Source organism: Rutilus rutilus (genome assembly GCF_951802725.1).
Source record: "Rutilus rutilus genome assembly, chromosome: 5".
Lineage (NCBI taxonomy): Eukaryota > Metazoa > Chordata > Actinopteri > Cypriniformes > Leuciscidae > Rutilus > Rutilus rutilus.
This window is the reverse complement of record NC_140213.1, coordinates 37,687,472-37,701,269: the sequence shown is the minus strand read 5'-3', so window position 1 is coordinate 37,701,269 and position 13,798 is coordinate 37,687,472. Positions and strand designations below refer to the sequence as shown.

The 13,798-nt window shown below is 34.8% G+C and overlaps 1 protein-coding gene across 1 annotated transcript; it reads right to left on the bottom strand.

The window, feature by feature from the left end:
- Positions 1-7,560: 7,560 nt before the first annotated feature.
- pnp6 (purine nucleoside phosphorylase 6) lies at positions 7,561-13,798 on the bottom strand. The gene is made up of 6 exons (XM_084408549.1): positions 13,515-13,798; positions 11,679-11,848; positions 11,367-11,470; positions 10,486-10,661; positions 10,038-10,228; positions 7,561-8,894 (listed from the first exon to the last, which is right to left on the bottom strand). The coding sequence occupies exons 1-6, from the start codon at positions 13,535-13,537 to the stop codon at positions 8,698-8,700; spliced, it is 861 nt and encodes a 286-aa protein (XP_084264675.1). The 5' UTR covers positions 13,538-13,798; the 3' UTR covers positions 7,561-8,697.

The following is a 13,798-nucleotide window of genomic DNA, read 5'->3' as shown; positions in this document are numbered from 1 at the left end:
TACTCACCTCAGTGGACATGGCTCCGTGTGTTCGCCGGCTTCTTTGAAAACAAATGCACATGACCAGAGGGATAAGAAGGGAGGTAGGAAAGTCGCCAACAAGTTTTTATGACAGTGTTGTCAAATATCTATTCCGAAGCTGTAGGGGGAGCTCTATAGAGAAACCCGCGAGCAAAAACAGCGAAGAAATTGCCAAAACCGCATAGTGCCGCTTTAAATAAAAGTATTATGTTAGTACTACAGTATTCAATGAGGTGCAGACAATATGAAAAGTAAACAAAATGAACATAGCCTAAATTTTGAGAGTTAATTCTATAAGACTGAAAATACTGGTTGAGGCCTGCATGAGGCAAAAGGGCCCTGATGGCTAATTAACATTCGACCTCCCCCACACGGCCTGACTTCCTCTCACGAACTACTAAGAACTCATACAAGAACATGGTTTAATGTGAATGTTTATCATTGACTGTTATGTTTTTGGTGTCATTTGAAATATCTCAAAGTGAGTGGTACAGATATATCTCATATCCAGATAGATAAAATAAAAGGTAATAAGGTTTAGAGAAGTTTAGAGAAAACTGGTTCAGAGCCATTTGAGGGTGGTCTCCCCCATCCCCCATGTCACCTGGTCAAACAGGATAAAAGAAGGTTTTCGCGCTCTCTCTGGGCTCTTCTTTGCTGAACGTGAATGGAATAGGTGGTCTTCTCTCTCTCTCTCTCTCTCTCTCTCTCTCTCTCTCTCTCTCTCTCTCTCTCTCTCTCTCTCTCTCTCTCTCTCTCTCTTTCCCTTTCTCTCTCTCTCTCTCTCTCTCTATCTCAGGTAGGCTACAAGCTGGGTAAGATTATTTGGTGTACCGTGTTACCCAGTGGTTCTCAATTCCAGTCCTCAGGACCCCTTGCTCTGCACATTTTGTATGTCTCTCTTATCTGACACACTCAGTTCAGTTCATGGAGTCTCTCCTAATGAGCTGATGATCTGATTCAGGTGGGTTAAATAAGGGAGACATACAAAATGTGCAGAGCAGCGGGTCCCGAGGACTGGAATTGAGAACCACTGGTGTAACCAATGTATAACCATGTTCTAGATATTTGAATTGATTGTGGAATTGATCTCTGATATCTGAAATATGAAATTGTTACATGTGATTATTCTAACTGATTTTGACATTGTTCATTTAATGGTTAAAAGGAATAGTCTTTTAGTGAGGCACAGATGTTATTAAAACCTTTCATTTATGGAGTCAGATGAATTAACGAGTAAATACATATGATTAATGTATTACAAATTTAACCAACCAATACTTTGCATGAGTGAGGACAGAACACGTGATAACCTTCCCCGTGTATTGGCGAACCGAGATTGGACCAATATAGCGGGCCTTACATTTACCCAAAAATGACAATATTCATTCATAAACAATTCGTTCCAAACCCGTAAGACTTTTGTTCATCTTCGAAACACAAATGAAGATATTTTAAATAAAATCTGAGAGATTTTTGTCCCTCCATTGACAGTCCATGCAACTAGAAGTTACGTGTCCTTAAGAGAAAGTCTTACTGACCGCAAAACTTTTAAAAGCGTAGATTAAGGTAACTCACATTTAACCTACTACGTTTTTTTTTGTTTAAAATTACGACAGTCTGTTTTACAGTGTAGTGCTATCTGAAATTTGTGAAGACATTGAAATGAAGAATGCTGAGCTCAAAGCTGCATTTCAGAGGAAAATATCTACAGAGAAAAACAGGAATTTCAAATGAGATAATATGTCAGGGAGAGCAGAACAAAAAAACACGCAAGATCAAAACGGATCATTACATTTTCTGACTTCCTCTTTTCCTCCAGTGAGTGGAAGTACCGTCACTGCTGCACATCATGGGCATCAAGCCCTGAATATTTCAGCAAATGGCCCGTCACTAATTGCATAAGAGTTAACCCTTCACTAATGGCGCACAGGGACTGTGATGTTTCTGGGCAGAGTCAGCACAACTGGCTTTCCATAAATATTTTGTGAAAGTCTGCTATAGCATCTGAATAACAGACTGATCTGGCGTTCTGTCATCATCGGCAAGGGCAGAGGCATCGTCTGACAGATGAAAAGAGATGAAAAATCTGATGTGTGCAGAGGTTCACATACAAACTGATGCTATCACACCTGCAATCTAAAATAGTTCGTTTCACGTTCAATTGAGTGGTCGCGAATGATTTCAAACCATTATGGTTATGACAGAGCTAGTCACTATAGCGAATCCTCTGGCCACACTGTATACTCTCTTGTGAATATCTCACTTTACATTATGCACAATTTTGCTTTAAGGTTTTTGCTCGGTGACAGACTTGCTGCAAGCTTGATGTTGTTAATGTTTTATTTCATCACTACTTCAGAGTTGGGTTGGCAAGATTGATCAATAATGTAGTGACATGAGGGTGTTAAAAGGGATGCCTATTCCTTCAGTTATAATGTATGCGTTTTGCAGAATCTGATGTATACATGCAAATTGTTATCTCACTCTCTGTGCAGATGCATTGCAGGAAAATGATGATTCATACTGATCACCAAGATAAAATCTGTATTTGTATTTAGTATGGTGTGGCAAAAGACTGGAGTTTTGGTCTCTGATTATCAAAATGATTATTTAAGTAATGGCAAAGGAACTCAGAATTGGAAAGGATGGAAATAAATTCACCACCACGCAGCATTTATATAATAATTAATTTTATATTATGACTTATATAATATAAAACATAAATAGAAACATATAATATAAAACATAATATACTGTATATAATATTTATATATTTTATATTATATATGTTTCTATAGGTCTTGTATCAGAATTGATTATACCTACGGTTGATCCTTTATATTTTTTATGTATTTTTGTTAAGGTGGTTTTCCATTTAAATAAATGTATAATCATCGGGAGCATATACAGACCACCCTCTTCACCAGTGGAGTCTTTTAATTGCCTGATATCTACCATTAATTCTGTTTTTGGTAGAAATGAATTAATCTTATTAGGTGACTTCAGTAAGAATTGGTTGGATAAGTCATATGATAAAGAGAACAATTTATTTAATAGTTAAATCTTACCCATTTAATTACTGAGCCAATTACTTCTGAACAAAGTCTCTTATTGATTGGATACTTGTTTCACACCCAAATAGATTTTTAAGGGTTATGTCTGATTGCTTTAGTCATCATTCTATTATATTTTGTGTATGGAAAATTAAAATACTTAAATTGCCACCAAGATTAATTAAAATCAGACAATATAAAAAATTGAATTTAGATTTATTTATTCATGATCTGATTTCTATTAATTGGAATAGATATCATTTAATTCCTAAAGTACAAGACAGTATTTTTTTTATACTGAGTTTATAAATGTTGCGGACAAGCATGCACTTTGGAAAACTGTTAGGGTTAAGGACAATCATCTTCCTTGGATTAATTCGGAACTTATTAGTCTCTTTAGGCAAAAGGACAAAGCATGGACAACATTTCGTCAGACAAGAAGTAATGCTGATTAGGAAGTCTATAGGCATTTGAGAAATTTGAGCAAGACAAAACCTCGAAATGCAAAGTCTAATTATTATAAAGAATGTCTTTATTTCATTATAAAAATCCTAAACAATTCTGGAATAAAATTAAAAACATTATTAGTAGCACATCAAATAAACATTCAATTAATCAAATTAGAGTTGATAATACAATACAACATGACTCCTTATCTATTGCGCACAAATTTAATCAGCATTTTCTTCAGTCTGGTCTACTTTAGTATCTGCTTCTTACTTGAATACTGATACTTTTAATGAGACTGCATCTTGTAATAGTTCATTTTCATTTGAGAAGATTGCACCATTGATATTCAGAATGCCATTGATGAATTAAAAGTGACTAGTGGTGCTGGATTATATGGAATTGAAAATAAGTAATTATCTTCTCATATTCTTATGTATCCACTTGCTGATTTCTTTAATCTTTGTGACCTTGAAATGTGCACGCATTACTCCACTTCATAAGGGAGGTGATGTACTTGATCTCAATAATTATAGACCAATATCTATTATGTTCTATCTCTAAAGTTTTTGAAGAATTAATTTATAAACAACTTTCAAATTATTTATGTATTAATAATATTCTATCATCATCTCAATCTGGTTTTAGGTCTAATCATTCTACAACTACTGCATTACTTAAGTTTACTAATGATGTGTTTTCAGCTTCAGATAATGGCAAGCTCACAGGTGCTATTTTTCTTGATTTTACCAAAGCTTTTGATTTGGTTGATCGTTATTTGCTTTTAGATAAACTTTATGCTATTGGTTTTTCTAAAAATACAGTTTTGTGGTTTAATTCATATCTGCATAACAGAAAACAATGTGTTGTCCTAAATGGGAATAAATCTGATCTTCTGATTCATCAAAGAGGTGTGCCTCAAGGTTCAGTTTTGGGTCCACTTCTTTTTTCTATTTATGTAAATAATCTACCATTACTTCTCAAAAACTGTCAGGTTCAACTTTATGTGGATGATACTGTCATATATACATCTAATTCTGATTCTATACAAATTCAGTTATCTCTTCAATCGGATTTTAATACTTTACAAGATTGGCTTTTTTGCTAATAAATTAGTGCTTCATAAAACCAAGTCATATACTATGATCTTTAGTTCTAGACATAAACTTAATTCCAAAAACTATTGTATCATGTAAAGACGGTACTCCTTTGCATAGATTTGATACTATTAAATATCTTGGTGTATTGCTTGATTCAAAACTTTCTTTTAAACCATGCATTAATCATGTTTTACGCAAAGTCAATGTTGGAATGAGTATTTTGCATCAATCTCGAAATTGCTTTTCTTATAGAGTTCGTAAGAAACTTGTTTCTCAATTAATATTTCTGTCCTTTGATTACTGTGATGTGGTTTATCAGACGGCATCAAAAGCTGATCTTGCCTCGCTTAATACAGCATATAATGGAATTTGCAGATTTGTTTTAGGATGTTCTTTTTACACTCATCACTGTACAATGTATGATGCACTCCAGTGGTCATCTTTGTGTGTGAGAAAGCAGATTCAATGGCTTCAATTTATATTTAAATGTATTTATTTTGATTATCCTAGTTATCTACAACAATACTTTGTACCATTTTCTTCAAACCACCAAGTAGGCATTCTGTCCAGACTTATGTTCTTGTTCCTTGTGCAAAAAAATAAATAAAAATAACAATTGGCAAAAGAGCATTTGTTTAAAGCACCAATATACTGGAATAATTTACCTGCAGACATTAGATCCATACATCATTTCGGTTGTTCAAACAATCTTTATTATCTTATTTTAAAGTGGACTGCACACGTTATCACATGTACTGTTAATTGTAATCTTGTTATGTTTTTTAAGTTGTAATTGTGTTACATTGTAAGGACCCCCTCGAAAACGAGATGATACATCGCAAGGGGTTAATCCTAATAAATTATAATATTGTCACATTTGAGTCAAAATCAAGTACATAGTAAAATAAATAACATTACTATAAAATTTTAAATCTATAAAGTATCACAAAACTTTGTAAAGAGATTTTTCAACATTATTTTACATGTGAATTTCTACATCCACACAAGTTTATAAAACTAAAAAGATAAAACGTTTAATATATGAATTGATATTTTAATAATTGATCGTACTGTAACTGCCCTTCTCATTTAGTCCAAAAGCAGTTGCACTGTGACTTAGCTGGGTGGAAATGTGATGATCACAGGTGCTGGTGGTTGAAGGATGGTACAGACTGAACACACACAACGGCTCGGGATCAGAACACAGAAGACAGAAGAGAGAAGACAGAAGACAGAAGACAGAAGACAGAAGACAGAAGACAGAAGACAGAAGACAGACGGGAGTTGCAGCAAGAGATGAGTCTGTACATGGTTAGACAAGACCAGACAATGGTGTGCAGGTTGTGTGAGGTATATAGTGCAGGTTGATGAGGAGGTGCATGTGGGTGGTTGACATGACGTTACATTTTTGTGTTCATGGTGACAAATATAAATAAAAATGTATAATATTTCATTAAAATATCTGTTGTTATAGACAGTTTAATCTTCCAGAACTAATATATCTGTAATTAATGAGTATTATAATTCAAATATGTAAATATTTAGTTTTAAACATGACATTTGTCCACTGGCGTGACTGTCCGGGGTAGCGTTGCTTATCTTAAAACTACTGTAATTAAATGAAAAATAAGTCTAAATACATTAAAATACTTGAATAGATGTTATAGCGGTGTTAACTTAATGAAACTAAAGGTTATAAGTCATAAGGTCCCCATTTAGAATAATTGTGACACATTACATTTTGTCCGCAAAACTGGTGTCCACCTGGTGTGACGCCATTCTGTAGATATAAAACGGGCATTAATTTGGGCACCCTATTACTGAGAGGGGTCCTTCTTCATCCAGGAAGTACAGTAGACCTCACTGTAGTACATGGACTGCCCACAAGTTGAGTTCTGTTTCAAATATTTTCATAATATTGCTATTTCCGTGCACTGTTGGAAATGGGATCCATTATGCAGTCCTTTGGTGTGACATAATCTAAGTATTGATCTGAAAATTTTCATCAATTTATATTGATTGACTATTGAAAATAATGTAAACCTTAACACTGTTAGTCAGGATTGAAGACTGTCTCTCATATAGCTAGGCCACAAACTGGCCTTGATCTTGAAAATGTCCACTGGTGTGACAGCACTGTCCTATAGTGTGACATGAAATCAGCGTCACACTGGTGGAAATGGCTGTCACACCAGTGGATGTAAACATTCTTTGTTCCTATAAAATAACCAAAATCGGACAGAAATCACACACACAAACCAGATATATTTGAATCCTGCATTTACATCTCTGAGCCAGAGCCCCACCAGCCCCTTGCACGGCCAGCTCACCAAATATGACTGGCTGCTGTTCAATGAAGTGTGAAAGTAGGATGAGTCCTTAAACTCTAAAACACTACTGTTTTTTTTTTATTTGTTTGTATTTCATGGTGTACTCTGTTGTACAGCACAGTTCCTAAAGAAAAGAATCAATTTACTATAAATTATTTTTAAGAACCACAAGATGTTTTGCTGTTTCATTTAGGTCAATTCCATTTATGGTTATGAAATGTGACAAGGTGGCCCTATGGCTATTCAAAAAATTATTTTACTTGAGTTGTACTAAAAATATGACTGAATTAAATACAGAGAACAGTAGTTTTAACTTTTTATCCGGTATAACTTTTAACTTAAAACTTACCTTTTTATTTTAGTGAATTTGAAAATAAATTTGAACAAGAAAATAAGGAAAGAAAGGAAAGGAAAATAAAAATAAAAATAAAAATAAGCCAGGTCAATTTTGATTACATGTTCATGTTATGTTGCTAAATGTTACGATGGCTCCCAGGTCTTTTTTATGGGAATGTTGGTTTCTTCTTCTTTCTTCTGACTGTATTGTATAAAACACATTTGAACTTGAAGTTGTAACTTTATTTTAATGAATTTTTTTAATTATTTGAACAAGAAATAATAAATGTGACTTTGTACAAAACAGGGGCATACCGGTACTTTTTGTTGTCCAATGATGTGACGAAATGTCCTGTGGTGTGACAAACTGAATTATAAGTGGAAAAGGCATTTAAATGCACAAATTTATGTAAAAGGTGTTGAATAGTATGATAATGATATCATGACTATGCACATATAAGGATGGAATGAAGCTTCATTAGGTTTTATACTAATTATAATGAATATAATCCAGACGTTTGGGTAAAGTTCATCTGTGTACATTGTGCATGTCCATGTGTACATCTTATAGTGGGATAATAACATGATTGTGAATTTTTATTGGTTACTTTTGATGTGGGAATGTAATTAGGACGAATTGATAAGGATTTGTCTTATCTGTCACACAATCTCTGAATTAAATATTAACATAAAAAATGTTGTCACAGTCACACCGGTGGACAATATTTGGGACTACCACACAAAAAAGTTAATAAAATGCAAAATAAGGAATTAGAAAGGGACACATTCAGTTTTGAGTTATTCACATATTAAGCAATATAATTATAAGACATTTGACATACATTTCGGAAATAATTTTTTTTCCACTTTGGATTTGAGTTCACGTCAACCACCCATGTACGTTGAATCAGTAATCCGGGGAGAGTGAACGAGTGGGTGGAGCGTGCTGATCTGGTGATGATGGGCTGACAGATGGTTGTGTCACCGTGACAGTATCACTTTATTAGAGTGCAATGGTCCCTTTTCATGTATGTTTGTTCTTTAACTCTTTTTTCAAGACATAGTGACAGGAATGCTAATAGTTATGTAACACTGCTAATTTCAGTTGTTCTTAACTTTCATTTCAGAAAAAATGTGAATGCATCACACAGTAATACGTGTCATATTAATACAGATGTTATTTGAGGACAATATCAAAAGTAAACAAAATTAACCTAGCCTAAATTTCCATTTAGAGAGTCTTGAGGCACTGCAAAGTTCATCAATTTACCTGAATCCTGAATAAGATACATGAGAAGTATCAAGGAGGACACTATGTCATTCTACATTGTCAAACTGTCTGGGTGGAAGTATTTCAAGAGCAGCCGCAAGATTTTTGTACTACAGTAAATGTAGATGCTGGTTATGCTACATGTTTGTCACTAAATTGCTGACTATCTTCTGCAGGACTTGGGTTCGCATACGGGTGGTTTCCAGGATCTCTTCATGATTAGCCCTTTCCTTGCTGTCGTAGTCAGTCACTACCTTGTTGGTAATTAGGGAGAGTCCAAACACACGCATCCCACAGTGCCGAGCGATCAACACCTCTGGAACGGTACTCATACCTAATTACAGAGAAACACAACACTCACCAAGGCTGCATTTTTTTGATGAAAATACAGCAAAAGTAGTAGAAATATTATTATAATTTAAAATAATTATTTTCTATTTTTAAATTGTAATTTATTACTGTGAATTTTCAGCATCATTACTCCAGTCTTCAGTGCCACATGATGCTTCAAAAATCATTCTAATACACTGATTTGGTGCTCAAGCAACATTTATTATTATTAATATCAATGTTGAAAAAAGTTGTGCTGCTTAATATTTTTGTGGAAACCGTGATACATATTTGGAATAAAAAGAGAATGAATAGGAAGTTCAAAAGAACAGCATTTATTTAAAATAGAAATCTTTTATAACATTAGAAATGTCTTTGCTGTCACTTTTGACCAATTTAACACTTAACAATTCTTAGTGACCCTTAACTTTCTATTTTCATCTAGTTTATTTCATTTTAAAATTACTTTAAGGTCAAACAATAATTTGCAGCAGAAGAGGAATATAAAGAAAAATAATATATATATTTAAAGTAAAAACTACAATATATATATATATACAAGTATTATTCTTTTTGAAGTAATTTATAATAATTAATAAATTATGATAATTAATTATACAATTTATAACTAATAAGTATGGAGCCCCGTACATGAGATGGAGGAAAAATATGTTTATCGTGGTCACAAATTAACAATTCATTCCAATGACTGACGACTTAAAACTAGGGAACGAATTAGTAAAACGTGCTGATGTAATACTTTACTAATTCGTTCTCTTGTTTTAAGTAAATCGTGTGCACGATTGAACAATTCATTCCCTCGATTTACTAAATCATGGCCCTGTTGTACAAATTTGTTCCCTTAGTTAAATCAAAACGAGGGAATGAATTAGTTCAACGTGGCCACAATTTACTTATTTAAATTGAGAAAACTCATTTGAGAGAACGAATTAAGAAATCATGGGAATGTTTTATCGGCCTGTCATGTTCGGGGCTTCATAAATAAGCAATTTTTGTGAAAAACAATATAATAATAGGTTCCTGCTCTGTCCCTCAAAGGGTGTCCTTGCTTGAAATTATGATATATTGTTATGGTTTTCATCTTCAAGCGATAATACGTCTTGCCCGTGATAAGTACAGTACGTACCCACAGCATCCGCCCCAAACAGCTGTAAAGCCCTGCATTCTGCAATTGTCTCATAGGACGGTCCAGCCAACATGCAGTAAACACCCTCCTGAAGGAAAGAGGCACAGTCCAGTTCTTGGGCAGTTTTCCTGGCCAACTGTGCCAATTCTCTATCATAAGCATCAGACATGCAGGGAAAGCGCACTCCAAATCTACAGGGACGTAACACAAATGTCAGTGATCATTAGACTGGTTGCATAAATCCTTAGAGAAATGCAAGTTAAGATTATATTGCAAAGCCAATAGCAAAACCAAAGCTGAACTGTTAAAAACAAAGACAAAAATAAAAAAAGATATTGGTGTTAGGTAGAATTAGCCGTCTTTAAACATAATTATAAAAAAGGATCTCAAATCTCTTTGCTTGTTTGTTTGAATAAAACGTATCTCAATTTACTAAATAGCAATTCACCTTTCCTCATTGCGTCCACACAGGGGATTTTGGCCAGCAAATCCAGGCATATTGATATGGTCTCTGATAAGCATGATGTCACCCACTTTAAATTTAGAATTGAGCCCTCCAGCAGCATTGGTCACAATCAGAGTCTCAATCCCGAGAAGGAAAAACACTCTTACTGGATATGTGACCTAAAACAGAAGGAGAAAACCCTGAGATTTAGAGCTGCTTTGACAAACTGTTCTCATCTTTATGAAACAGGAAATTAAAGACTGAAATCTGAATTGATATATGTGGTTAATATGCAGTTATCAAAACTATATAGTAGTTTACCTGTCCCCCAGCTTTGTCTAAATTGTCCATTTTCACTAGACAATTGTGATTTGAAACTACATTTGAATTGATTCCCTCATGTGCATTGAATTAAGAAATAAGAAACAAACATATGACTGCTTTTTTACTATTTAACTATAACTATTTAATCACTTTTTTAATAAAAAACATACCGAAGAATCATAAATCATAATGCCGTACAGTATTTCACTTGGCTCCTGCAATAAAGAGTAAGCACTGTTTGATTTTTTTTTTTTACTTGATCACAGATGTTGGAATGTTGTGTGTTGTAAAAGTTTATAGGAGCCGATTGGGTCAGTTGTCAAATGTTAACTATTCTCTGTTATACTTAAATTGCTGATAGCAGCACTGAGAAGTCAATGGTTAAGTACAGAATAACCTCTGTGTTAGTGTTGTGGTATATTATTGCTAAAGGAAAAGAAAAACTGAGATGATTCTTGACTTATGAGATGATTCTTTTAATTATCAACTAACAATGTGTTTTTGCATGTGCTGGTTTTGTTTAATGCTCATACTTTTAAGATTTTAAAAATGAAACTTACCGTGGCAATGTTATAGCCCTCGTAGAAATGGAAACGGCCTTGCATGCAAACACACTGCTTCCCATTCAGCTCTCCGAACACCAGCTGACCTTTATGTCCTTGCACTGAAGAGACATGAGGGTGTGTATTTTTAATGTTTGTTAATGCAAATAATAATCAAATAATGACAGTGAGCGATAAACGTCAGCACTGTCTTTTATATATTTTTAAAAATTTTGTGTAGACAATTAATAGAATATGAAACAATACTCTCTGAATGGGTTATGAATGATACACCAAAGGTTTATGTGAATTTAGCAATCTGTCTCCTACCTGTGCTTTGGGGAAAGCGCGGGATTTTGTCGTAAGGAAACACTTTCTTGTTGTCCAGCAGGTCAGCCAATCCACCGAGTCCTGAACCACAGATAATTGCCACTTTGGGCCTGATGTCTGTCTTAGCAAGCAGCCAGTCTGCTGTTTCTTTGTACTCCTCATAGCTGTAGCTAGATAGAAACAAAACATTGTTTTTTTTGCTTCATATTTTTTGGTGGGGCTGGCATGCATTAAAATCACACGTGTCAAAGTACTGTTGGATAACGTCTGACTTACCTACCTACGTTCCTACGCAACATAACTTGGTTATGAAATATGAAGGTGTAAGAAGTGCAATGACCCAGTCAAGTTGCTTTGAGAGTGAGGACAAATCAGCTGACAGCAGCATTCAGAATAGATAAAGAAAAGTACCAATATACTAAAAAAAGTTTTGTTTTTTTATATTGTATTATTTATCCTTGTCATTTGTTATGCTATTGTGTTGAAGTATGTTGAATTATCTCTTCTCTTTGACAGTCATTTAGCTGAACAATCACTGTAGTAAATCGTCATGTTTCTTACCATACAAAGCTAATGGACGGTCAGTTGAGAGAAAATCCATTTCTGAGTTGTAACTATGCAAATCAAATATATTCTATGGTCTATCTATGCTCATCATGTTTTTTTTTTTGCTGGATACTTAACTACCAAAGCAGGCAGGCCATGGTATTTTTAATTGTAGCAAATTAAAGAGCATCTGTTAATGTTCAAGAATACTACTTACGCTTTTCAGTAGGCGGTTAAATATTCACTTGCTGTCTTTATGCTCATTATGACAATGCAAGTTACTAAAGGAAGCAACCGCTGAATGCTTTCTGGTTCTCAAGAAGTGTCTGTCATTATTTAACTATACTTTCTATATCTGAATTATTTTATAGTCTTTTAAAACTGAAAAAAGACAAACAGAAGGCCCATCCTTACTAAATTGCTTGCATAGTTGGACTGCCCACATTTATGATCAGAAAGCCTTTCCTAGCTGTAGGGCACGAGGTAACAAGAATCATTTTGAGTAGGAACCAGGAAGAGCTGAATGGCCGGGCTGTAAGCATGCGCTGTCCGTGGTACTGCAGGGCGTTGCGGGATCAGCACTTTCCATTCAGAGAGCTGAGTTTCAAACACAGGCTACATGACTCAACGCTCTGTGAGAATGCACAATAGACCTCTTATTTTACAATCACAGCTCAGTCTTTTTTTTCCTTTTTTTTTTTTTTTTGAAAAGGCCTGCCAACTGAACAGCCATGTCCTCATTTGGGACTGTTTTCATAGCTGTTTTTTTTCTCAGATTTAATAGCGCAGCCTGTCTCTTTAAGAGCCTGCGTATTATTCTGAACGCATCCACCAAAGCTGAATAGGAGGATTCTGGTTACGTAACCCATAATCACAAGTAGCTGATTTTATAGATAGCTTATGTTATTAGAAATGTTTAATTTCATTCAAGCATCAAATCGACAACAAATTATTAACAGTTAACGTTATTATTTTTTTACATTGGAGGGCGCATAGTGGAAGAAATATGATCTAGGCTAAATAAACTATCGCCATCCAAACAGTCAGGACAGAGACTGCCTGAATGTAGCATCATACAGGTTTATTTAAAATGATCTACCATTTACTTCAGATTGATCTATGATATAAGCCTTGTTTGATGGTATAGAAATTTAAAGCGACAGTTGTCATGGCGACTTCTCACGAATGTAATAACATATTTTTCTTCTCACTAAGATTTCATTTAAGCATTCTGATATGATGTAGGAGATTAATTTGGCAGGTCTGGCGTTCATTCGTTTTTCCCCTTACCTGCATTCGCTGGATGTTGACATGTCCGCAACGGCTGGTCGAGTTACTGAGCGGATATGGCACGAGCAACAATAATACAGAACAACCTGAGCGAGAGGTCAAACACCCGACGTTCTCGTGGGAAGGGTGGCGTGACGAAGGAGGAGTCGCTCTTAAAAGTCGTTTCTTAAACAGGGTTTAGTTGTACTAATCCAATTTTCTGTCAGAATGGGCCGCTCACTGACCCGCAGTTAAAGAGCCTTGAGAACTGTCATCCTGCCAGGACCAGCACAGCCGTGTAGCCT